General features: G+C 46.0%; 2 protein-coding genes and 1 pseudogene across 17 annotated transcripts in view; 1 reads left to right on the plus strand and 2 right to left on the minus strand.

Moving 5' to 3' along the window:
* Nucleotides 1–26504, minus strand: part of LOC149324567 (uncharacterized) — a 259754-nt gene that overhangs the window by 117334 nt on the left and 115916 nt on the right. The window lies entirely within an intron of this gene.
* Nucleotides 2371–26504, minus strand: part of LOC149324568 (uncharacterized) — a 49585-nt gene continuing 25451 nt past the window's right edge. The window contains exons 5-13 of the mRNA XM_089565421.1: nt 23053–23147; nt 20851–20991; nt 19888–20110; nt 15578–15728; nt 14578–14690; nt 12036–12186; nt 8053–8226; nt 6024–6149; nt 2371–2628 (exon numbers count right to left, since the gene is read on the minus strand). Coding sequence (XP_089421547.1) covers nt 2392–2628; nt 6024–6149; nt 8053–8226; nt 12036–12186; nt 14578–14690; nt 15578–15728; nt 19888–20110; nt 20851–20991; nt 23053–23147 — 1411 coding nt within the window. The 3' untranslated portion in view covers nt 2371–2391. The remainder of the gene's footprint in view (nt 2629–6023; nt 6150–8052; nt 8227–12035; nt 12187–14577; nt 14691–15577; nt 15729–19887; nt 20111–20850; nt 20992–23052; nt 23148–26504) is intronic.
* Nucleotides 17073–17756, plus strand: LOC149324569 (protein GVQW3-like; annotated as a pseudogene).

Raw genomic sequence — 26504 nt, forward strand, 5'->3', positions numbered from 1 at the left:
GGGCTCTTTGGCTCTCCAACGTAGAGCAACCGGGCGGGTAATGCTGAAATCTCTCTCGTGTAGGTGAGGGAAATGGTTGTAAGGAGCAGGGGGGGGGGGGTGTAGAGGGGCATGCTCTTCCCCCCATGTGGCACACGTCCAAGAACGCGCATCCACAATGCGGGTACCTCCCGTTAAAAGCCGGATTAAACTATTGCAGCACTTCCGGGCACAGTACTCTGTTGTTATACAAGCGAAGGAGCCAACGCTCCTCGCTTTTGCTTAGCCCTTTCGCAGGGGGTGAAAGCGGCTATGCTGTGTTTGATAAAATCGAATAATTTGTTTGTAGCTGATAGCCGGATTAGGTTCTGAGACCTCAGGCGGCGAGTGAGTGTCGAGGCGATGCCCGGTGGTTGAGCACACAGGGCTGAGGCGTCTGCAGCCTCGTTTCCCTCTAGTCCCGCATGTGCTGGGGTCCAGATGAGGACAGGTGAGAGCGGCCGATCCTGGTACTCGCATCTGTGTATAATTTTGGCGGCGCGTTGAGATATGCGAAATACAGCAAGGACAAACTTTCATACAGTCATCGCTGAACAGAGGTATAGAGGTAGCCTCGTTCATAGTAGTTCCGACTGCAAGCCGCGCATTCATGCTTGCACTGGGTGGCTGCCCAGGCAGTGAAGACACCACGAATACCTGTTGTGCGCAGCGGCGGAAAGCCGCCGTACTGGTTTGCGGCAACAGCGCGCGATGATTCCTGAGGACATGACAGTTTTTGCAACTTGCCTGGGCATCACTTTTCCATAAACTGAGTGGCTTCGTGCCCACAAAGCGGGCTTATGCTTTCGTTTCAAAAAAGTAAACAAAATGCGTTCTATAAAAATTTTATCGTGCAAAAGAACACTATTGCTGAGAAACACGTAAATATTCAAAAACAAATCTTTGGTTCTTCTGAAAAAAAAAAACTTTTGGGAGCTCCACCAATTATAATATTTGCCAGAATTTTCCCGCCAGACCATGTAAAAGATAGATGCATTAACTTAATGGCGAACCGGTTTGATGAAGCAAAAAAAAAACACGTACAGAAGGTTATTTAATCCTGTGCACGAATTTTAAGAGAATACTTGGACAATGGTTCCTCTGCGCCAAATGTGTTGCCGATAGCGCTCTATATCGAAAACAAAGACTGCTGTTTTGCTCGTAGGCACAGATGAGACACACGGACGGTGTGCAGTCCGCAACACTGTAATTGAGCAGTGCACCCAGAACTGCTACGTATTCAGTTCATACTATCACAGCTTTTTTAGTGCACCATAGTTGGTTCATTTTTAGGGGATCGCGTAGACTCGGGCGGAGCTCTTTGTCAAGGTTTGGTCCGAAAAGGCCAGCATCGTGGCCTCAGGACACGACCTTCGTATGTGACCTCTGGTTGAAAAAATCGCCGGTCAGAGTTTTGCAATAGTCGGCGATTTTCCGGAGCACCTTCAGGCGGCTGTGCTTGTCTTGTCGAAATAAAATACCTCGGCCTGAGTAGCATTGTATTTCGTATACTGATATAAAATTTTGGACGGAAACCGTCTACACCACAGACGAACATAAATTGATTTTTTAATCGAATACTCCCAAACATCGCATGTGTTGGTTAATGAATTGAGTAGAAAGTACAGAGATATACCCAGTAATTCTAGACAAAAGGATTTGTAGCGAAAGCTACATTGGCCACGAGCTTGCGATATCGCTGTGGCAGTGCTCCGAGGGGGCACAGGGACCGACCTTGAGACGTTGCCTAGCAACCGCCGCAGCTGGCGGACGCCGCGCGCTCGCCGCGCCATTTGGCATGACGTCACACCGCACGCCTCGCCGCTGAGCCGCCGCCGTTTGGTATGACGTCACACCGCTTGCCTCATCGTTGCGTTTCCTTTCGCTACGTATATCCTGGCATAGCCGAGCTAAGCCACTGCCAATTTTACAACAGAAAAGAGGTTATGAACCTAATTATTTCATGAATTGTGAGATTTCCGTCCAAGAGTAAATACAAACGCAGGTCTGTCGTCGAAGAGCTTGTTTTCTTTTTATTAACGTTTTTCCTATCGTTTAAAACATTCCCAATGGGTTTTTATGGCAGTGCTAACTGCCCCGATGCAAGCCTCCGGAAACATTTAAAAGAAAAATGTTGGTAGGTATCCAAAGAATACGGTCAATATTTATAGAACAGTACCTTACTGTGTTTCATTATTCGACATTTTTGCCCAAGAATGCAGGACATGTTATGTGTGCGAGCTGATTGTCGGAAGAGGAATTCCGTGATTCCTGTTTTTATTTCTTTAGCGGCAATATATCAAAGCTCGCCGCTCTTGTCAGATGTCAAGTTCACGCCACTGCTGCTTACTTTCTTCTGTCATCGATTGTCCTTTAACTGGGAGAAGGCCCCGAGTAGCCAGGTGAAGCAGCACGTTTGCATGATCTCTCGTTGAACATCTGGCTGTCCTGACTTTTGTAGAAGTCCACGATTTTTCTCAGCGCCTTCAAGCGGCTGTTTTCTCCAAACTTGTTTATCGCCCGACACTCGTTGGCGTAGTCGTCGTAGTCAACGTCGTAGGCAGCGATGCCGAAGGTTACATCCCGTTCAAGGTTCTTCACCTTGCACAGCTGCATTTAGACAACAAGGGAAAAGAAAATGTTATTCGCATTTCCGTAAGTCAGATTCCAAAGTGAAATTTTCTTTACGTAGAGAAGGTTTAATTTTTGAAAATTGGAATAAGATAGAAAGGAGTAGCGCGCAATGCAGTTTATCCGTGGGGGCGCGTGATAAAATATCCTATTGAGATTCATATGGTAGAATTTCTCTGTTCAGCTAACGAAATGTGTACTTGGCAAAACATCCTCGGCGAGAACCTTTACAGAGCCTTTAACGGCTCTCTGGAGGTAATGTAGAGCAGCCGCGTTGCCAAACTACACAAAACTTAGTCTATCTCGATGTCCGTAGTGAGTGTAAGCATAGAATGAACCGCTGAATAGGTATGTCACGTACTAGAACAGGCCTTGATAGTGCCAACCTCGCACTGCCATAGTCAAGGGCGCTTGGCTTTTCAACAAGACTCTTTCATCGCCCGCCGGAGAGCTTCGTACTATGCAGCGCGATGGTGCCGTTCCTTGCTTGAGAAGCCTCCGCCATGAGCGGCTTTCCGTAATTGTAAACAGTGCTGGGCATACAACACCGTTTTTTTTTTGTTTTACGTGTCGCCACACTCAGCCGCTTTTGCTTTTGGGATGTGCCATGCGCTCAGTGTTTCCCGTTGCTTTCGATATTGACGCGCCACAGTGCCTGTTTGCTCTTCATCCGCCATAGAAAACTGTTTGGCCACCGAGGCCACCCTGTAACCTTCTTGCGCGGTTACGAAAACCCGCCCCTGGCTACGCATACAGGATTTCAAGTTTTGACACAACTGACTACACTGGAGGGAGACGGCGTACATATTCCATCCCAGTGGAGATGCGCCCTCCATGTGCGCCCTCTTCCCGCGAACATGAACCGTGAGGACCATAATGGCCGGCGCCTGGCGCGGGCGGAAGCCCTGGCCCGCCACTATGGATCGAATCCCGGCGTATTGTACGTGGATGCCTCCGGCCCCCACCATGGGGGATGGTACACAGCCGCAGTCGTGCACCAATCCAAAACCGTGAACGGCCTTACTTTCCGGGGCCGTGACATAACACACGCGGAGTAGGTCGCCATTGCGTTGGCTGCATCTGATTCAAATTCAAAAACAATTATTTCCGACTCGCGAGGGGCATATCGGAACGTCGAGCAGGGCGAGGTACCGTATCTAGCTTACCGCATTCTACAAAACAGCGTCTACACCGGTGATTTATTGTAAAACATTTTATTCGCCGGAAAGAGCTTGGCAAGAGGTCGCGTTAAGTGCTCGAGAGTACATAGCCTTCGACGACTTTGTCAGCACACTCCACTGCCAAAACTTGCGTTCTTGGGTCAGAGCTAGCCAGCACGGTCTCCCCGCGCACCGGCGTATCATTTGGGCTCCCGCTGACATGGGCCTTAAGGGAAATGAGGCAGCTGACGCCGCCGCCCGCGCGCTCTCTCACCGGACATTCCCCCCCGACCCTGACAATCAGGAACCCGAATTTATTCCAGCTTACACCTTCAAAGACATCGTTTTACTCTCTCCATCTAGTCATGGTCTTTATCCCCGCCCGTGTAAAGGTCTCTCAAAGGCGGAGGAGCGGCTTCTACTTCGCCTCTATACTAATACTTTGCTGTGCCCGGCAGCTCTCAAACACTTCGACCCTTCTTTCTCGGCCAGCTCTCCGCACAGTGCGGAGAAGTCTTCGGACATCGACCACATGGTGTGGGCCTGCCCCTCCAATCCTGCTATCCCCCCTCACCCCAACCCAACCCGGGAGGACTGGGAGGCGACCCTGCTCGGCTGCTCTGACTTGCAGGCCCAACGGGCCTTGGTCGCGCGAGCCCGGGCGGCGGCCGATGCCACTGGGGTCCCGAACTAGGGACCTCCAACTCGTATTTGTAAGGGCTGGCTCCCGCTGGGTCAGCTCATGCATAACCTCCTGTAGTATACCTGTACATAAAAGTTTTCCACCACCACCTTATGAACTGTCTTCAGGTGCTTGAGAGCGGCCGCGTTTAGATGGAGGCAGAACGCGAAAGGCGCCCTTGTCCTGTGCGATGTCAGTGGACGTTAAGGATCCCCAGGTGGTCGAAAATACCCCGGAGACCTCCACCTTCAACGGCACCTCTTTCTCTCTCTTTTCGTTTACTTCAACCTTCCTCCGTTCCCTTACAACGCGGTTCAGGTGTCCACCGAGATATGCGAGACAGATACTGCGGCAATTCATTTCCCCAAAAAAATCAATTTAAAAATTTTGCCCAACAGACGGACGAAAGAGGAGGAAGACGACAAATTCCAACATGTATCGCGAGAAGCTGTAAATTAGAAACACCGGGCAAAAGGCAGCGCTGATAGAAAATTGGTGAAAGTCTCCCGGCGACGGCTTAGACCCGGTAGTTGTTGAAATTTTATTTGCGATAATGCTTTTTTCTGCTGCCAACTATTCTGACAGAAAAAGTCTGAAACTGTCGGTTAGTGCGAGCTTTTTTATTTAATGCCTAAATCTCGCAAAATTATTTCGAAATTTCCATCCAGGCTCACATATGCATTACAGATTTTATTGCATTGATGTTGTGTACAGGTTTCCATATTCAATGCGCGGCGAATAAGGAAGCAAAAGGAGAACTAGCCAGCCAAAATAAATTGCAGAATAATGTAAACGCAGCGTTATTATGTCTCGTCTATTTTAAAAGCCCGAGCCTGTGCCGTCGGACAAATGAATCTATAAGTAGTGCAAGACATTCCTGATGATTTCGACATATTTCGCTCAGACTTGGGCTTCTGTTAAGAAAGTTTGGCTCACGTATTTCCAGTAACATCTTTTTTACACTGGTTATCAACGAAAGAATATTTACACAATATCTCGCTTCTATCTGCTGTGGTATCGGTAACACTGGAATAGGTATGGAAGAGTTATGTCTTGGGCACAAAGCTCAAATAGTGAATTTCATTCGTTGTTATGAACACAAAATCATACAAATATTGTTTCATGTATAATTTGAGCAAAACCCTGTTAGAGACAGCTTGGCAATGCCTCAGCAAAGGTCTATACAGCACTGCACACAGTGTATAAATTTAGAAAAGCTCTAAAACAGGAATTGGTTTCACCTCCCTGGAAATATTTCGGCTGAATGAGTGAGTGAGGGAGAGAGTTTGAGTTAAGCTGCGGGAGAGGAAGCGACCGCGTCCACCAGGAAGTATTAAGAACGGTGCTACACGAATGATGTTACAACCTGATTTCCAAGACGGTTTCGAAGGAGTGCAACCTAGATATCTGACAATTCTCCATTTAACTGCGGACTGACGGTGCAAGCATGCCATAAACAATTTCTACAGTGCACAATGTCTTCGCACAGAAGCTAACTCAATCTTAGGGAGGATGTGTTGGCAGCTACATACTTTGGCAGCCAGTCCACCTTCGTTGTCGTAGGCGAACACAGACCGGTTTGTGCTTTCGTAAGTCAGCATGGCGTAGTGCTGGGGTTTGAACCTTAGGCTGGACTCGTAATTTCGGTCCTTGCACACCTGGAAGAATAGCATTTAAAGCTCTTGGGAGACTAGCGCCAAACTCTTCTTTTTAAAAAATCTTTGCGGACGAGACATCACCTTGCACAAGGGACTGAGAAACACAGCCGCCATCACATGCCATACATATATATTTGTTAATAGCACTACGTTTGCTACAATGCAGTATTGGTTTTGAGGGAGGAGAGGAGAAAACAGCTTTACTGGCACTGTCGGAGCAGTCAAATTAACGTCACAGTTCTTTCGGCTTTCCACTTTCGAGAGAGATTACCGCACACTTAACGCGATGCTTTTTACTTAAGTGGGACGTAGTTTTTGCCATTGATTATGAAAGCGCTAATGTCTTGAGTGTGGCATCTTTTAGTCATTTTTTTTTCATCCGACGAACTTTTTTCTTTTTACTGCTCATTTTTGTTTATATATACTACCTGCACTAATCGCTAATAGTGTAGCGTAAGCGGACTAGAAATGAAAGATCAGGGTAGTCACAAATTCCAGAGCTCGTTGTTTTCTAGTTGAAAACTGCAACTTCGTTTTAAGGCGAAAGGTTTACTGGCCTAGTCAAGCCAAAGTCATTGGCGCAGAAATTTTATCTCCAAGTGAAGGAGTGGTGGAGTTGTGGATGCCACGTGATGTGTCTTCCTTCATTCCCGCCTTTATTCCTTCCCTTTAGGCGCGGTTCAAGTCTCAACCAAGATGTGGCCTCTCATTGCTTCTTTATTTTGCCCTGCCAGTGTTGTGTTTCCGATCGTCGCACCTCTGTCTGAAGCTTTGTGAGCAATATAGGTTCCGAGGCCCTATCAGGCATTTGAATGCGCCTTTTGCCTCGGCTCTCCATACAGGCTGGAAACATCGAATGTATATATTGCCCCCTGATATTCTCAGTTGGCTCGTGAAAGTGACCATTGCGGCGCCTAGCCCGATGGAGCCTCTGCCTACTAGAATTCGACTGCATTATTGAGCATAAATCAGGCCAGACGCACGAAGACGCTGACGCACTCTCGCGCGCACCCGTGGCGTCAGCCGATGAGAGCATGGAGAATGAAATTGTTCTCTTGGAGTTGTCAGCGACTTAGCCGTAAAAACCCGACAGCGAGCTGACCCAGACCTGCGACCTATCATTGATTATGTGGAGGGCCGGGCTTCTGACTTACCTCGACAATTTTCTAGGAAGCTGTGGGTCATCTGCCTCCAGAACGGCATTTTGTTTAATGAAAACTCCAGCACCGTTGACCGAGCGCACCTCCTCATCGGCCACTTGGGCTTTGCCCGCACTCTTGCACGCGTGCGCCCGGCTTATTATTGGCCCAAACTTTCTCACGCCGTCCAACGTTACGTCAGAGGCTGCCGCTAGTGCCAACGTCGTCAGGAGCCCCTCTAAAGCTCGTGGGTTTACTCCAACCTATTGAAGCGCCTCGGATGGCGCATGAAAATGACGACGTTCAATTGTTTGGCTAGGTGCCGTATTCTACCTGTCAGTCACATGTCGTCCTACCTTCTGTGACCATATACATGTACTATAGGGGACAAAAGTGGTATACTCCACGCGGCGGGAGCCGGAGTAACGGAAAACTGCGGAATTTAGGCGAGCTAAAGCACAAAACACTGAAACCAGCCAAGCGGCATGCCTGCTGATAGTAAAGGTCACGCTTTGGCTGTCTCGACCCGAGATGCCGCCTGTAGATGGCATTGCAACGCAGTTTTTCGTTGCTGCCGCTCCCACCCCGTAGAGTACATCACTTTTGTCCCCAACAGTACATCTTACCCGCGCATCCCTGAATCTACAGTCGTTCACACATGCGGAAACTTTAAAAGGACGTACAATCCGCAGGAACGTCGGCATCCACTTACGATGTCTACCCCAGATACTAAAGCTGCAGATCGTGCGATTGCACTTGCTAACCTCGGCGTAGCTCCCGAACGACGTTGCTGCGGGGTTGAGCTCACACCGGGAGAAGAAATCCAGTGGCTCTCCCGGAGAGGTTGTCGTCCAGCGCCCCTTCATGGTAACAGAAAGCAGCGCATGGGTCGGCACCTGCTGCCTCTCGAGCTCTCGGAGAGCTTGTGGGCCAGCCGTCTGGGTGGAAGAAGATGCTCAGGAGATTACATCTCAGGAGTGGTACTAGAAATCGCAGCGTGTCGGGCCAGTCAATAAAAAAAAATGGCCGCCGTGCACAGATGGATTTATCAGCATAGTTATAGAGACGAGAGCATTTTTTCATCAAAAATTACACTGCTAAATGAACGGATTGGCCAAAACGTTTCATGAGACTGTGAAGGAAATGAAAGCGGTTGCTTCATATTTGAGGAATTGTATGCAGTAGCATGGAAGAAACCAGAAATTGCAATATTATTTTGGCATTGAAAGTCCCGTTAAACAATCTGAAATGAAATCAAGTGGTTGACTTCAATTAATGGTGTATCCCACCACGGCACCAGGTCTGAGAAAAACTCTACAGATAATATGGTCACAAGCGTTTATTTTTGCTTTCGGTGGTATTTGTCAAATATCTTATAGTTTACGCTGTCTGCAGTGCGCCCTTTTTAGTAAAGCGATGCTTCCTTAGAATTGCGCATTAAGTGCTCGCAGGATTGGTTTAGAGATGGCGGAACAGTGTTCTGCATCTGTTTAATGGGCGCGATGACCACGGTACAGTAAATGATAGTCAGCAAAACACATGCTTCTGCTCTGTAACAGCTTTGGGTGCAGAGACTCTAATGCACGCTATACCAGTTGTTTCAGCGAGCACTTCAAAAACTCCTAAAAATTGGGAGTTCAAAATGTCAAGAAAATCATATTTTTGCACGTAGTTCTGTTGCCTGCCTTTCGCCTCCGCACGGCGGCAATGTTGCTACATTGCGGTCGAAATCTTGGTGAAGATGAGGTCAAACATATACGTGCACACAATTTAGCCTCCGCGCTTCGTGGGCCTACGTTTGTATGAGAGCATTGTGGCAACCTTTTTTTTGTGCACACTGCGAAGGCTCACATTCGTAACAGAGATGCAAGTTGAATTTTAGCTTTAATTTGTTCCATTTGATTGCCTGTTTGCTCATTTAGTTACAGCAGCAAAACGGGCTCTGTAAAATTGCTGTATTATTTTAGCGAGCCATTCTGAAACACACGTCCTATCGCGTAAGTTACCTGTTATGTATATAGGCTGCAGAAGGTTTCTGGCGCACAAGGTCTGCTTTTCTACACCATATTTTGACACTTCAAATGCAAAGAACTTATCATTGTTCTAAAGTGTGAGCATAATACTTCTCCATTGTATAATACACGCTGATTTTTCGGTTCGGGGTTGTGGAACTTATCAGGATTCTGATATGCCATAATAGTACTCCTATCTGTAAACTGCGAACAATTTGTGGTTCGGGGTTATCGTAAATCCCCTATAGATGGCTGTAAACGCGGATCCTACTTCGTGAGAACTCTTGCCACACCTTGTACCTTCATTTCTCCTGAGCTCTTGTATTTATCCTACTTGGAGCACCGCGCACAAGCCGGCTAATGTGTCTACCAATACGATGAAGTGACCTTACGTTGCTTAACTGTCAGTTTGGTACTGCACACACATCTGTAATGACAAATACCTGTCTTACCGACAGTATGTGGCGTCGTCTTGCGCAAAATACTATTATGACAAGAGAGCTGATCCTGTGTCTTGCTCTTAAGAGAAAGAGAAAGAAAATTATCGCGACCAAACAAGGGCGATGAGGTACTAAGGGAAATGCTGTGCTATGGTTAGAGTTTAATTTCTGTCATAAGAGTTTTGCGACCATAGAGAAGACTTAAGACTTCCTTTTGTAGCGACAGCAGTGCGAGTGGCACTCGGAAAAGTTCCCGCGTTGTGTCTGTTGTCAAGAAGTGAACTCTTTACACTCCAGAAGCCTCACCAATCTTCCCTCCCGCACTCCAACAACCAGAAGCGACACCATCGACGAGCCCACCTTCAGGCCTGTCCTAACAATTATTTTGTATCGTGAGGAAGTATTTGACACGATTTTCCACTGAGAGGGCCATTGCTATTTCATGTTTCTCGGAAATCATCAATGAAAGCGTATGAACACTACATTTCACATTAAACTTTTGACACTACAGGATGTGATGGCAGTGGCAACGCACTGGTGAAGAACATCATGATTGTGATTCTAGCTCACTTTCGAGCCCATACTTCCGCATCGTTAACTTCTAAGAAGCTGCCAATTGCGACGACCCTGTGTACCCTCAACGTTTAATGCCCCACGTATTGAGCGGTGCCTCATGAGATTCTTACTGCACGTAGGCGCCCCACCGTTGTGGCGTTGTGACAGCCCCGCTGCAAACACTCTGTTGTCGGAACACTACTAGGCAGAGAGCGTTCCGATCTTTCGCATAGTGATTGTAACAATAACGCAAGTAGTATACACTAATCGGAGAAACGGTCTAGAGAGGCAGCTTCACCTCCTGCCTTCTGGGGTGGTATTCTCCCGGTGTCGCCTTTTGACATGTCGCATTCGCTCTTCCCTGATTGGCTCGAGCTGCGGTGACGGCGGCGTGACGACACGGATCCGCCTTCTTGCTACGTCATCGTGACGTCGCCCCAATTTACTACGCTTAGTCGAACAACGGAATGCGCTGAAGCGATTCGCGCGGGCGACGGGCTACGAAATTGATACTAGGCGCCATGGATCCCACTCTCCTTGCCTGATTTTTGAGTTTCGAAGAAGAGTGGCGTGTCCGCGGACATCGCGACCAGTTTGCCTTGGCCGACGAATCTTGTCGGCAGCATTACCGGCTGTCGAAGAGCACAGTACTGTGACTACCGTCTGCTGAGCCGGACTGCCACTCACCATGCGAACTTACTTTGCACCGTCGTAAACAGACGACGAAGCAGACGTTGCCGGCTGCGACGAGATGGCCTTGGTAACGCTTGCGCTCGCATCTACATGACCCTTCAAGGCGTTTTAATGCACGTTAGTGCAGCGAAACAGTGTCTGCACGAGCCAAAGAGGATTTAAAGCAATGTGACGACTTTTACAAACCTACAACTGAACATTAGAGAGTTTTAGTATTGCGGGCTTTGCGTAATTGCGTGCATAGCGGAATAGCGGGTCCAGAGTGCGCATGCGCACAACGCTAATGGAGAAATAGCGTTAGCGTACGAACGCAGTCGGCAGTTGAGACTTTTGCGCCCTTAGCGTGAAAACATGGCGGCGTCCTTCCAAGCGAGAGCCGCCCGCTTCAGCCAATTCAGCAGTCCTTGCGATTCCGGTCGGCATGTTTACCAGCAACTACTGGTCTTGTTGCTTTTCGCTATTACTCACCTTGCTTCGGCGATAAAGTTTAAGCTGCAATTCAACCTAGTTTTTGAGATACGCTCTCGATTCTGGAGCGCGCAAGCCTAATGGGACCTCCAGCTACACTGTACCGTCTGCAACTGCCCGAAACGCAGCCGAAACCTAGCACCACCGTCCGGAACGAAACAAAAATAGACTTGGAGCTTTTTCGCGGTGTTTTATAGACGTAAATGAAGTTAAGCGAGTTTACATTAAATTTGCTTAAGTTAAGCGAGTTTACATTAAATTTGCAAATGTTTTTTGAACATTAGACGTCATGCCATGGCAAATATTCTTGCTATCAAAGATACGAAACTACTGCTGCTAGTGAATCAGCAGTGGTAAATTGTCGCTTTTCGGAGTGAATGAAAGCACCGCCGACGAAAGTGCCGGCGGCGTTTTCCGTTTCTTCGAGCAACAGTACGCACTTTTTTAGGCCCCGCCCAAATGCGACATGTCGCAAAAGGCGACACCGGGAGAATACCACCCCTGAATGCGAACCAAAATGTATAATCCTTAGCAAAGAAGGAGAATCAGGTTTGCCCTCGGTCAGGTGCGCCAACTCACCAGTTCGTAAAGGTAGGTCCCCCGGTGCTGAGATGGCAGGGGCACCTCTGATAAACGCGTGGGAGGCATGACAGCGCAGTTGTCAACAGTGTTGTCACCAAACGGGTAGTGGCCGTACACAACTATGTAGTTGGGGACAAACTGGAGTCGCCTGCAGATAAACGCAACTAGTTAGGTCTGCCGCAAATATTGTGTCAAGACATTTCACATGGCCCTTTTAGTCACTCTCTTGAGGCGCTTAAACGTGGTTATGCTGGATATCTGTACCTTTAAAAAATAGCTATACATTTGAATAGAAATGATCTGCAGACCAGTGCATTTTAATGATCCCGCTATTTATCATGCAGGAGTAGCTTTCTCATTTATCGAAAGCACAATACAATAGCCGAAAAATATCCAAGTTTTACTCAGTCGTCAACGACATGCCCGACTTAAATTTTTCATCGACTCCTTTCATAAGTCACTGCGAAGTGCGCCCTGATCATATTTTGGTCTTGCAATTTTTTTAATGTTCTCGAGTTACCATTAAACTATCCTGTGTTTTTATTTTTTCTGCTACAAACCTATTTCTGGTAACTTAAGCCGGAGTTCCCTCCGCTATTGGACCACGACAGATGCCCTTTCCAAATAATTCAAATACTTCGATAGCTGCAACAGGCTGCGTAGTTTGTAACCAATGGAACACGACTTTTGCTTTTGTTAGTAAGTTTTTTGCAGCACTGCATTTAGCACAGTGGAGCTCGTAACGGAGCTTAAGCCTACATTTATGTAACACCGCATTCACTCAGCAATTTTTTGTATCGTAAGGCATATCTTAAAAGTGGGAATTAACTCCTTTTAATGTAGCACAGAATGCTGAGCCACACTATTAATTAAAAACGAAGAATTCTTGTCGAGTTCCCTCTAAGCCTTTTAGATCACTATTATCCAGGGTGCTTTTTATTAATGATGAAAATTTGTGGGCGCGAACAAACAAAAGACAGAGAAGAAACCACAGGACAACCGCCTTTTTCACAACTATAGTTTAATTTGAAGGCAACAAACACTTGAATATGAAAAGAGATCAGAGGTAGGCACAGATAAAAACAGTTAAGATTCCGTGTTATGACTGAACAAACTCAAAATTTACGCAGATAACCTATTTCTGCGTAAATTTCGAGTTTGTTATAAACCAAAGTGGGAGCTACGTTCGTGATATAGCTGAAGTAAAAGATGGTTAATTAGCCAAAAATTGGTCAGGTTTCGAAATTTTGGTTCTAAGACAACTAATTTTACAGCGAAATTGAATACCATTATGTCAACGGCCAGTCCAGTGAATAAATTTTCAATATCAGCGTTGTGTTTGGAAAATGAATAAATTTACACCTTGAAAACCTATTTGTACTTGCTGATTCATATTGCTTATCGTCCCCAAAATCTTCTTCAATTCTCTTAGAAAGGCACACACTGGGTCTCTACCTGCTGCATCTAAAATGACAGGGGCGCTGGGTTATAAACGTGCAATGCGGGAAAGCCAATTCAATGAACTTTGAATTAAAGGCGTATTTTTCAACGGCGATATTCGCAAGCGCAACGGCAATTCAGCAAAAATTAGTAACTGATGATTTCGATAATGACGGTCCGCAAATTGTGAGTATCACCTTGAAGCCTAAAATAAATAATTATGTACGTAATAGAAGTTTATTGTAGGTACATCAGTGGAGCTATACCATTTACATAACGCCCACTATAATGTAGAGTCTATAGCTACTCAGCGACGGCACCGACGTCCGGTACCTTTCGGTGTGTCGCAATACAAATGCGCTTAAAGGTTAAACATCTTTAGTAAAGAATGCGGGTTTAATGCAGTTGGGAAACCATACTTAAAGTTCTTGTCTCGTCTTCACTTGTGACTGTTTTTTCTGTGCGCTTGTGTAAAAAAAAATAGCTTACCCAGCAGTCTGAATGCCGGAGAAGTTTTAGCGCACTTTATTGCCCCCCCTCAGATGTTGTTGGGATATCTGGACTCGTTTTCTGCGTGCCATGACAGCGCGATGCTCAGATGGTAGTGAATGCCCCCCTTAAAGAAAATACCTCTTCTAAATGGAGGCCAAATGCTGTCGCTCGTTCCGTTGTTGCTCTTTAGGTGTGCTTAATGAAATGGCGACTTTTGCGCGGAAGCGCAAGGCTGGCACATGATTTAGAGTAATTCATAAATAGCTGTTACCTACTGCCCAATATAATTTCCGAGAAGCAACGAGTGCTTAAAAAGTGCTGCGAGTCTCGAGGCGATACCGCTATTGCCTAGTAAGGAACACAAGACAATTGATTCGCCTTTCAGTCGAGGTGAATGGCGCCGTCGTTACGGTTAATTGTGTTTATGATAGCATTCGTCGGCATCTCTATCAACAATGAGGTTATGTGTGATTGCTAATGCGGTGTCGGAACCTTTCCAAACGGAAGATAATCGCTGCGTTCTGGCAGGCTCCTCTTTCGCAACTCGGGCATCGGCCTAAAACTGCGCCTGGATTAACTTGGTCGCAACATATCGAACTGAGCTCACTTGAACTCTTCGTCCAAGAAGTACATCCACTGCCTGCTGGGAGCTGGCACTGCGAGAACTGTGAGCGGGTGAATGCCTGACGCACTCTGGGACTGGCCAAGGTGATCCAGTTCCTGTGAAAGAGAAAATGAGAGAGAAACCGGCTCCTTCCTCATTTGCAACTCATTTATTTCCAACGCGTGCTCAGAAAACAGCCTTGTTTTTCGAGAACTACAGTCCTCTACGATAAAATCACGTCAATCGCAGTAAACTTTCAGCAGGTACCTGGATATAACGTTGCCTCATAACGTCTTTTAGTTTTAATTACTGCTCTTTAAAAATTCTTGAAGCATATTTAGCTGAAGATTACTGCTGTTCAGTTGATTTTTCTGTTCTCGTCATATGTGACTAACGCAGTTTAGGTATTTTTCCTTCATAGTGATTGAAGGATCGACATGAGACCGTTTTTCTATTCGCAATCTGCGGTCGGCAGGATCGCATCTGCTTCTGGCGCCAGGAAGAGTTTGACCACAGTTTTCAGATTCTAGAGGGCACCTGACTGCGCATCGTTAATTATTTATATACCGATGTAGGTTTGGTTTGGGTTATGGGGTTTAACGTCCCAAAGCGACTAAAGCTATGAGAGCCGCCGTAGTGGAGGGCTCCGGAAATTTCGACCACCTGGGGTTCTTTAACGTGCACTGACATCGCACAGTACACGGGCCTCTAGAATTTCTCCTCCAAAGAAATTCAGCCGCCGCGGCCGGGATCGAACCCACGTCTTTCGGGAGAAGTGTATATATATGCAAGTATATGAATAGGTATATAAATGATTAGGCCTTTACTTCTCATTCAGAGCCCCCGCGAATTGGATTCCAGTGGAAGAGAAACCTGCTGGGTCGTGTCGGTCTATGAGGAATATTAGGTGAGCAACACTGACGCCAGAGAGGGATCATTGGACAGGATATGCAGATATAACTGTTATCGGACACTCAGATACCCATGCGACACTCAACGGTACCCTGAGCCGGTACATGGCTGTCGTCATTTGAGTTCTCGACGCGTCTGAGGGCGTGTCCAGTATTCCGGTGTGGTAGATGCTGCCCTGCCAGAACATCTCCAGGGGACCCGGATTGGTTCTCCTGAGGTCGTTTGCTAGGCGATCCATGTGCCTGCACAGATTTGATGGGGCGTAACTGAACCACAGGTGGAATACGAGGATGTAAAAGAAGGCAAAGAGCTTGGCTTTATCGAATTTGTGCGTTGCGCCCTCAGTATACCCAGTACATCCAGTTACACCACAATGTTGCCGAAACTTGCGGCACGTTAAGTGTAGTGGATCGCGAACAAATACGCACTACCACGTTGATTTTGATACCCCAGCTTGTAATCAGATCCGTAACACTACCAGCAAAAAAGCGCCATGTGTCCCGCCTGTACAAGGAAGCGCATTCTTGCTTAAGGACAAAATTTGTGGCGAAATATTTTTGGTGACGAAATGTAAAAATGTTCTTTTAACCTTTACGTATGGCGCAGAGTAGACATAAAGCATCAAAGCTTGTCTTTCTACCACTTGCAGACAAGCGGAGAGGCACACCAAGCGCATCAATCTAGGGAACGCCGTCATTGCAATGTCATCAAGCACATACCCTGCCGCTCGCACCGTGTCGCTAGCTGCAGCAAGTGGCTTTACATTTGCCTTCGACGACGGAACTTAAAGGGGAACTGAAGATATTTTAAAACCCGACGAGCTTGAAGGGGTCGAATGTGTCAAAGCTACTGGTAAAGCAGGGGAAATCTTTTTGAGCCAGCCTTGCAAATGATGACGTAGTCGCTGACTTCAGATGCGCCGGTGTTCCGGCTTATCTGTAGTGCACAATGGCGGATGAGAACCCGATGATGACGTCATTTACTCTGTGGTATATTTCTAAGGAAGAAAGGGTGGTTTGGGGGCATCGGACGATGCATGACGGCATAAGGCCGAAGGCAGCGAAAATCTCACATGTCACACAGAGTACGTCAACTTCTAGTTTGTCCACAATACTTCGCTGCTGTGACGAGAAGCCTAAATATTGTGGGGACTTTAATCGACGATTACGTGATCATTTTCTATGTCAGCGCTAATCAACTTGGTATGCTTAACCTACAAGCTTCACACAATGTAATCCTTGAATATCTTTGAGTTCTAAAGAAAGTCTTCTAGCTTTTAAAGGTGCGGCTAGGGGTCCCGACATTGTCAGAAGCGTTTAGGTGAAGCATAAATTCAAAAAGCAGAAGGCGTTGTATAAGATCAGCAGGCATTAAAGAAACCCTGCCGGTCAAAATTAACCTTAACCATCTCGCAATGTCTCTCCTCTTGCTTTCACTTCTATCAATTCCTCTGCTTTATCTGTTTTTGAAGTGAAGGCAGTTAATGCCTTTTGCTTCCATGCAAATGCACAAACACGCGCACTGGACCAACGGGAGAATATAAGAGGTCTCTTAGAAAGTACCCGGCCTTAATTTTTTTTGCGAACACCTGATGGATATGAAAGAAGCGCGCTTGCATCACGTGACCTTGAACCTTCGTGCGCATGCGCGAATTTTTTCCCGCCTGCCGATAGCGTCAGTCGCTGGACGGAGCGTTTGAGTGAGGTAGTGCGCAGTGCTCTTGTCGGTTTTTTATTGCAACGAAAATGGCTGAGCGACTGGAGCAGCGCTACTGCATCAAATTTTGCCAGAAACTGGGCGATAGACAAGTGGAAATCATTCAGAATATTCAGACGGCTTTCGGTGACGATGCTATGAGCAGCACACAGATTAAGCAGTGGTGGAACTGGTTTAAAGACGGCCGCACATTGGTGGAGGGCGAGCCACGCTCCGGTCGGCCATCAACATGCCGAAATGACCAGGTCATTGCCGAAGTGAACGCTGTGGTGATGCGTGACCGTCGTGTGACTATTCGAGAAACTGCGGAAGAGGTGGACATCAGCACTTTTTATGCACATTCCATTATCATCTAAGATTTGGCCATGAAGAGAGTTGCGGCGAAATTTGTGCCGAAGGTGCTCACGGTGGAGCAAAATCAGCTTCATGTTGAAGTCTCACAGGACATGCTGCATTCCACAAACAGTCACCCCGGCTTCATAAACACCATACTCACAAGTGACGAGTTTTGGGTGTACGGGTACGACCCGGTACAAGCAGCTCATCACAGCTGAGGTAACAATTCAATTTTTCTTCATTAAGAAAGGATATTTGTTCCTACAAAGAAAAAATATCTGATTGCCGAAATTATAGATATTCGAATAGAAATTAGTAGACAGACTAATCTATTGAAAGAATATGGAAAAATACAGATTGCTTTTATGCCTCGTTATGTTATTCTCAACTTTCTCAGCTTTCCAAGCAGCCAAAGAAAAAGTGATTGCTTGCGCCAGAACTTAACCCTACTCCGGAGAGTGGTCTGTCTTGGCGAAAACTGTTAGCTGAGCGGCTGATGGCACGGAATTGTTCAGAACAAGCCCGGTACATCTATAGAGGCTCGGAAGGCAGCGAATCTTCTCGGGAAAGGCGACTACGAAAGTTGAAAACAGGCAGCTCTGTATAGACAGGGCTGATCGTTGGATTAATCTCGATCCGAACTAAAGTGAGAAGAATAAACGTCTTTAGCACAAAGCTGTCCCTGCAGTTAACAAAGTAAACCCTCAGCGCTGCTGAATCGCAAGAACACTGGAGTTCTTTAGCAGGGTCCAGGCAAACCAAGGAGGCCAGCAGGTTTGTCATGCCCCCAGTGATCAATCCGCGTTGACAGGTTAAGCGGGAAGTTTAATATTACTCCTTCATGTTATAAAATCGCAAAAAGAGAATCTAAAACTGAACTGCAGTTCAGCTACAACACACTGACGTCGTTACTTCTAGAGATTGGCCACTTGGTGCATTCATTCCAACTGAACGATTTCTTCAGGCATGGGGCGGAACGAGTTAAAACAATTTCAACGCTCTATAAAACAAGAAACGCAACACAAAAGCTAAACGTTGTAATACACAAGGGTTAAGCGTATGTGACTAATACACTCTGGGACTTCCCTGGTCTTTGAAGTTAGATGTGCCCGCGGATGCTACATTTTGGAAAAGGGAATGCCAAAAATGTTCGTACATTTGTAAACAAAAGTAGCTATACAGGTATTATATAATTAATAATCAAAGAGAACCCACCCTAAACGTACTTAGGGCTCAACAGCAAGCAACGTAGACAGCGGTACTTGGCTTATATGCAAGTGTGAACAAATACAACTATTTTGGCTTAGTTTTATTACCTTTGCTTCTTCTCAGTGCCACAAGCGACCAAACAAATGTTATGGAAATATAGGCCTGCTGGTGGAGCGGATTCAAAGAACGAACTTGAGCTGAGAAGCTCAATTGTCCATTTATAGGGGCCTTTTACGACTGAACTTTATTTAATTTAATTTTCTTTGATCTGGAACCCCCATCAAGCATACCTAGTAACAAAATTGGAGTCCCTGCAAAATAAAGCCGCCCGGTTCATATCGAAGAACTACTCTCGATAAGCGAGTGTAACTGAAATAAAAAAGCTCTAAATTTACCTCTTCTCGAAAAACGGAGAATGGTTTCCATACTGTCACTTTTCTACAAATTATATCACAGTCATTCTTCCTTTGCTTCGTACCATATCAAGCCGGCTCATCGGATATTCCCACGCATTGATCACCAACTGAAAGTAGAACCCATTTTTGCTAGAACTAATCTCTTCGTTCATTCGCCTCTCCTCATCGCCATCCGTCAATGGAATCTACTCCCTGGCACCATTGCGTCTGCCAATGATTACGAAGCGTTTGTAACCGCTCTAAAACGTCACTTCGAGCTGTAACCTTCATATTTTTGCATTCTTGTTGAAGCACTGCTTTTGAAGGAAACCTGAGTGTTCTTTGTCATGTGCCTTTATATTTTGAGTGTTTGATGCTTTTCAACAATGTGTTCCCGGCCAACGAATTTTGTCCTCATCGGAAATTTTTTTGTTGTTCCCCCCTATGTAATGCCCGCTCGGGCCTTTAGGGTATTTGAATAAAATAAATAAAAATAAAGGAGGTAGCCCCATGGTTAAAAACCGTCAGGGCACCTCCTATGAAAAAATTTCATAAATATTTAAATAAAAGGTGGCAACAAGATGGTCCTAAAAACAATAAATAGGATAAGAATAAGAATAGTACGTTATGGACTTAATTGCATGAGTATATGTGTTATGAAACACACTGCTCTTGGAGCACATGTTATGAGAAATCGAGAACCTTCGAGTTCCCTAACACCTCAAAAAAACGCAGGTGCACTCACTGGAACGCAAATGCCACGCCCAGAGTTGTCTGAGTGTATCTTGTTGCAGCCCGCATGAAGGTCATGAGATCTGGTTCGAATGGCCCGCCACCGTAGAGGAGGTTTGTGTTGTTGGCATAGATGGAGTCGTAGTAGGCGACATCACAAAGGCCGTCGCTCGCCATCACAGCATCTGACGTCGTCCTTCGGCCGTACGTGCAGAACAGCTTCTCCGGCCCGACGTCTGCAAAGAGGCGAGCCAGATACTTCAGGCGAAGCGCGTACATCTTGCTAAGAGTTGAAAAAAACGTAAGGAATGCTAATGATTCTGTTTAATTTTATCAGGCCGAGGGCAGGTTGTCCAAAGAGCGCCGTGGCAAACTTGCCTGAAACTATCCGAAAAGCATTTCGCCCTTCTATATCGGGTTCCTTAAAGAAAACTAAGGCTAATATATGAGCTTAAAGGCGGGTGGCGGGCAGAGAGAAGTAAGGTTGGTGGTTTATGGAGGTTAAACGTCCCAAAGCGACTCAGGTTATGAGGGACGGCGTAGTGGAGGGCTCCGGAAATTCCGAACTGCTGGGCTTCTTTAACCTGCACTGACAGCGCACACTACACTGGCCTCTAGAATTTCGCCTCCATCAAAATTCGACCGCAGTGGCCGGGATGGCACCCGGGTCTTTCGGGTCAGCAGCCGAGTGCCATACCCTCTGAGCCTCCTCGGCGGCTAAGACAGAAGTAAGTGTCGTAGTTAAGGTCTCCAGGTTAATCTCGAGGAACTGGGTTTATTTAACCTACGTTTGCATCCCACTCCACACTGGTGCCTTTTTAATTCGCGTCCGTAGAAAAACGGTCGCGAAATCCAGCATTCGATTGGGGCTCCAGTGCTGACTTGCCGAATGACTTTCACAAAGAGCAACCGAGCCGCATCGTTAAGCGAAAGGTGGCAGGCACTGTACGCTAGCATAATTGGACGTTACACTCACTTTTCAAAGGCGTAACATCCGTTGTGTCAGTGCCGGCAGTGGCCGCTACGCGGACCTGGACATTTCCGCGGTAGACGACCTTCGGATACCTGTTGAACGCGGTGCTGTCATCCTCCGTCGTGGTCGACGTGTCCGAAGCAGCTGCGTGGCATTGCGTAGAAGTTTTCATCAAGTGTCTATGCAACCCTCCGAACTGTAGGTGCTAAAACTATAGCTGTGAAATAAACTGGAAAAGGGTGAATTATCGACATGATAATCACCATAATAAACCGAATTGCGCCCAAGAAATGCTCGCCTCGTATATAGCTTCTATTCGTCCTGCGCTGTGCAGTTGCATTCCTCTATACCAGCAAACTTCCTGATATATAACCCCGCCCTTTTCATCCTGCGAACAGTGCACTGCCCCGTGCTACGCTTGTAGTCTCTTTTAACCAATCCTTTACTTTAAGAGAGCATCGGTTATCTTGAATTCGCATTACATGTTGTGCCCGTGCCTGTTACTTCATACAAAAGTTATTCCTGGCTGCAATAATCTTGACAAATGCTTCGAGTTTGCGCGGCTCCTACGAAGCGCTGAATTGCATTCAAAATTATAACTTGCAGACATTTTTAATCTTTTGCAAACCCTAATGATTTCTCATGGTCGTCAAACAAATTAGTACAAGAGGATGAAGCACTTTGCAAGTCACATTTTGGAACCCCTAGGAAGAGTTGCTCATTAATGCCAACGTCTTTGCCCGCCATCTGACTGCACTTTGAGCTCTCTCTCTCTGAATTACAAATGAACACATTTTTATCGATCTACTCGGCGCTTGGTACTTAGGGTCGACAAATGGTACTAATTGGCGATGTCCGCAAAAGCTGGATGAAGGTGAGATAAGCGTATTTCAGGCACAGGAATTCCCTTTATGAGAAGGATACAAGCTGACAAGGGGTCACAGCTGTAATCCGCGGTAAGACATCAGCAGCTGTTCGGCGTCTGTTTTTTATGAATTGAGGACATAAATATCAGGGTATAGAGGGTGTTCCATCTAATACTTTAATGGCTTTTTGAGCTAGTAGTGTGATTTTTCGGCGTATCATTACCAACGGTGAACTACATAGTAATACAGCTAAGACGTGGTAACTAGGAGGCTGGTTAATTATTATTGAATAGTTAACTTTTTAACTGTTACTGTTATGTTCCTTAATTACGGAGAGGTGTGTAGCTTACGGTAGGTAGCATCCATATCAGTGTTTAGAATTTTGAAATCATGGTTACCCTCGGCGCTTTGGTTCGAAAAACTTTGGCTGCATCGCGCCAAAATACATGTGCTTTCGAGAAGCTTGTAGGAACCTCTGCAGTATATGCATCTCGTCGAAATAGCCAAATTTTTTTAGAACACAGCGCTGAGGGTAATCGCGTTTTAAGAATTCTAAAAAACTGATGTTGGATATTACTTATACAATGGGCTACACGCCTGTCAATAGTTAAGGAGCCTAAGAGTAAGGGATGAAAAGTTAACTATTGAATTTTAGTTACCCAGCCTTCTAGTTAGCGCGTCTTGACTGCATTCTGATGTACTACACCGCTGACAGCGCTATGCGGGAAAAAAAGCGCTATTGTAACTCAAAAATCCAAATTTTAAGTCTGGAAGCACCCTGTATATATTGCCAATTGAATACTGAATGGAAAGTTGATTCAGGCGAAGGCTGTCCTGGGCAATCTGTCGCGCAGCTGGCGTTGTAGGCGTGAGCGGGAAATTGTAAGGGCTTTTATGGCTTGCTGGTTGGTTGAGTTTGGTTTATAAGGTTTAACGTCCCAAAGCGACTAAGGCTATGAGAGACGCCATAGTGGAGGGCTCTGGAAATTTTGACCACTTGGGGTTGTTTAACGTGCACTGGCATCGCACAGTACACGTTAGAAAACAAGACCTAAAAATACTCCGGCGTGTAACGGTTTGACTGTGGTGTGCCAGCACTGCTTTCACCAAGTTGCCAATTAAGACGCACGCGGATTGTGGTGCGCCTCTTTGTGCACCTTAATGGCTAACAAAACAGACAGTGTGAAAGATCACTTGATGCGTGTCAGGTGACTCCAATATTGGCGTGCCTTCTTCAATAAGGCAGTATTGGTAAAAGTACGAGGGGATGTCGCTTGTCTAAATACAGTTCTTTAATTTGCTCTTGGTGCGAATCTGTTCAGACCCTCCAGTGGCTTACCTCCCCACAGAATGAAAGCCGCGATGGACGTAGTTGCGGCCAAGAAAGAGAGCAGCGCGCACATCAGCAGCATGGCGGGCTTGTCGCTGCTCTCCCTGCACCAGTGGAATAAAAGCGTGTCAGGAAGGCGCGAAAACCACTCTGTCCACCTCGGGTGTCTGAATGCGATAGCTTTATGTATGGCTCATCGGCAGTGACACGTGGGGTCGGCGCTGACCAGTAGCAGTGGTTCCGAAAAAAGCGCAGATTACGTCACCGCGGTATCGAAGAAAAACGAAATTTCTTCGCAAAGTCTGGGGAATGGAGCCCAGGACTTCCAAACTGCGAGGCGAGCACCCAATCTTTAGAGCACAAAACCGTGTTACTTATTGGGGAACAAAGGTTATCCAAGTGTTTACTAAGCCTTACGACTTCATACTAATGAGTAGGTAGTGTGATTAGAATAAGAGAGAAAAAAGAAAAATAATAAACAAATAAAAATTTAAAACAAGCAAATGCTTCCACGTTCATAGCATGTAGGTAATCTTAAGTTCCATCTGTAATTTACTTTGAAAACTTCCATGTCGGCGCTGAACCATGTTTCTTGGTCAGCGTCTATCAATTACTTTATCTCTGAAGGTGAAAAGTATTTAACAACGCCCCATTTTTTAATGTGTCGTGTTGCTTTCGAAGTTGTTTTTACTACTGTGCTGCATATATCGTGCATAGTACTGCTTGATTATGGAAGGCCAAATGATCTTGTGAGTACAGCCAGAAATTCTTCGCATTTGCCCTTATCCAGATAGCACTGTGACACCATGCATAGCTCGTACTTATACGCTGTTAATTACAAGGTAATAAAAGAAGCAAACAAATCGTATGTGGCTAATTAGGAAGACTTAACCCCTATCTTGTTTTCGTGTTCCGAAATAGCAACACTTCTTGTAGCGCAAAGGACAGGAGTACATACATCCATAGCGGTGGGCAGCTTCCTTTTACGTATATCTAACGATTCTGCCGATTGGTAATTATGTGACTCAGCTCCGATTATAGACGGCCACTGGTGCCAGCTCTCCTTGGTGACGAATCGCACTTGACGCCTTTAATTTTTTTTTTCATTGAGCCTCTGCAGTGCTTGCAGGACTTGTGACCGCATCTATTGCAGCTTCTATTAAACGATAAAACAGATGCTTGGGCAAGTTGGTAACTCATTTTCACCGGAACAGCGCGCACTAAGACACGGACAAGAAGGGAGAACCGACACACACGAGCGCTGACTTTCAACTGGTGTTTATTGTTTGGAACGAGGCATATATACACAGTTCCAACAACACAAGGAAAACAACCATCCATTCATAGATTCATAGTCAATTCATGCATGTCACACTGAACAAGGACGATAACAACATTATCAATTTCCCTTCACTAAAAATGCCAATTCTTTTGAACTGATCGATAAAGAGGGGCTACTGACGCATGCGTCTTTAGACCAGGCGATGTGCGCTGCTTCGATTATTTCGCGTGTTAATTGGTCACTGTGTTTACTTAAAATTCGTGCGCTAGTGAAGTCAGGGTGGCAAGTTTTGTTTTCACAGTCTCTACAATGAATCCCGAGATGCCCTTTTGCTGTGTTATGCACGTTATTATTGTGCTCCTTCAGGCGTTCATTGAGGCATCTCCCCGTCTGACCCACATACAGCTTGCCGCATGACAAGGGAATGGCATACACTACACCTTCTTCACATGACACGAATCGATTTTCATGCTTGATATCGCATTCTCTGGGAACGAAATCAGTATTAACCATTTTGCACATCTTCCCAAGCTTATCTAGAGCCGAAAATATAACCTTAACTCGTGCTCTATTCGCTATCTTTTTTAGTCTGTGGGAGAAATGATGAATGTAAGGTACAACAGTAAATTTTTCTTTTTCCTTCCGCGTCTCTGAATCTGCCTGCTTCCCTTTTCCATTTTTGCTCAAGCTACTGAGAATAGATTCGGACACTGATACTAGTAGCTGTTTGGGATAACCAGCCTTAACAAGCCGATCGGTTTTGAGAAGGAAACTATCTTGCATGGAGTGCATGCAGGATTTGTTAAGCGCGTTGTGATAGCATGACTTCACCGCGGCACGTTTCACCAGCTTAGAATGAGATGACGTAAAAGAAAGCAATGGCTTTCTGCTTCGTGGCTGGTAAGAGCAACACATGTGATGGTGCATTAATCTGAGTTTGAGGTCTAAAAATTGGATGACATTGTTTTCTGGCACTTCAGTAGTTAGTATGAGGGGATGAAGGCACTCAACAAAGTTAGCTTTGATCTGCGTAAAGACTGCGTCAAATTCTTCCACATTAGAGTCTATAAGAACGAGAAAGTCATCTACATTTCGAAAACATTGTACAACCTTTGACCCTTTCAATTTTTCTTGAAGCATTCTACCCTTTTGTGCTAACAACAAGTCACTAAGCACGGGACCTATGCATGACCCGATGCAAACTCCTCGTTTTTGCAGGTAAAACTCACCATCCCAGGAAATGAAGGTAGAAGTTAAATACACTTGAAGTAGTTCTAAAAAGCCTTCGGCGGATATGCCGTTCTTGTTTTGGAATTCAATTACTCCTTGCTGGTCAATACATTCTTCTAAGCACGCGAAGAGCTCGTCATATGGTAGTGAATAATATAGGTCCTTGACGTCAAAAGAGCAGGCCATCAGTCCCTTGTTCTTGTTAGTTTCTAAAAACTGGATTACATCCTGCGAATTTTTAACGTGGAAAGGATCGTCCAACGTGAGCGAATTTAAGATCTTCTTTAGAAAAACGGCTACATTTTTCTGCCATGTGCCTCTCTCAGATACGATCACACGAAACGGACACTCTGGTTTGTGGGTTTTTGCGCTAAAAAACACTTGTAAACTAAGGCCTTCACCTTTATCGGCTCTTTTCGTTAACAGATCAAGGTTAAGTTTTTTGCACACTCTCTTGGCCTTAGCTTTAATTCTTTTCAGATTAAGGTTCTTGGCCACAGAAAACGAAGACAGAATAGCTTCCCTACCCTTCTTGACGTACAAATGGGAGGGTAGCACTAGGAATCCCCCTTCCTTGTCGGCTGGGAGCAAACACAGCGAATTTCCCTTCAAATAGGAGACAGTTCGCCGAACCGAGACGGTGTTCACTGGGGCCTTGCAACGCAGAAGCGCATCAACTCCTTCAGACACGCACCTATCGGATTCTGCCACCGGTGCCAACCTGGACACCTGCCTCACCATGCTCAGAAGTTCTGCGGGCGACCTTTTAGGTTCCGTGGCGTACTTCGGCCCCTGGGAGAGAACACGACGCACTTCCGTAGGCAGCGACACGTTCCCTGCGGTGTGGATTACATTCTCTGTCGAGTGCTTCTTTCTGGCCGGTGATGCCCGGAGCTGGAAAAGGGTTTGGTGCCACAAGAAGTCAGCCGTTGTGTTCGCTAAATCAGAA

Source organism: Amblyomma mixtum, unplaced genomic scaffold, assembly GCF_055824585.1.
Source record: "Amblyomma mixtum isolate Tamu unplaced genomic scaffold, ASM5582458v1 scaffold_23, whole genome shotgun sequence".
Classification (NCBI taxonomy): domain Eukaryota; kingdom Metazoa; phylum Arthropoda; class Arachnida; order Ixodida; family Ixodidae; genus Amblyomma; species Amblyomma mixtum.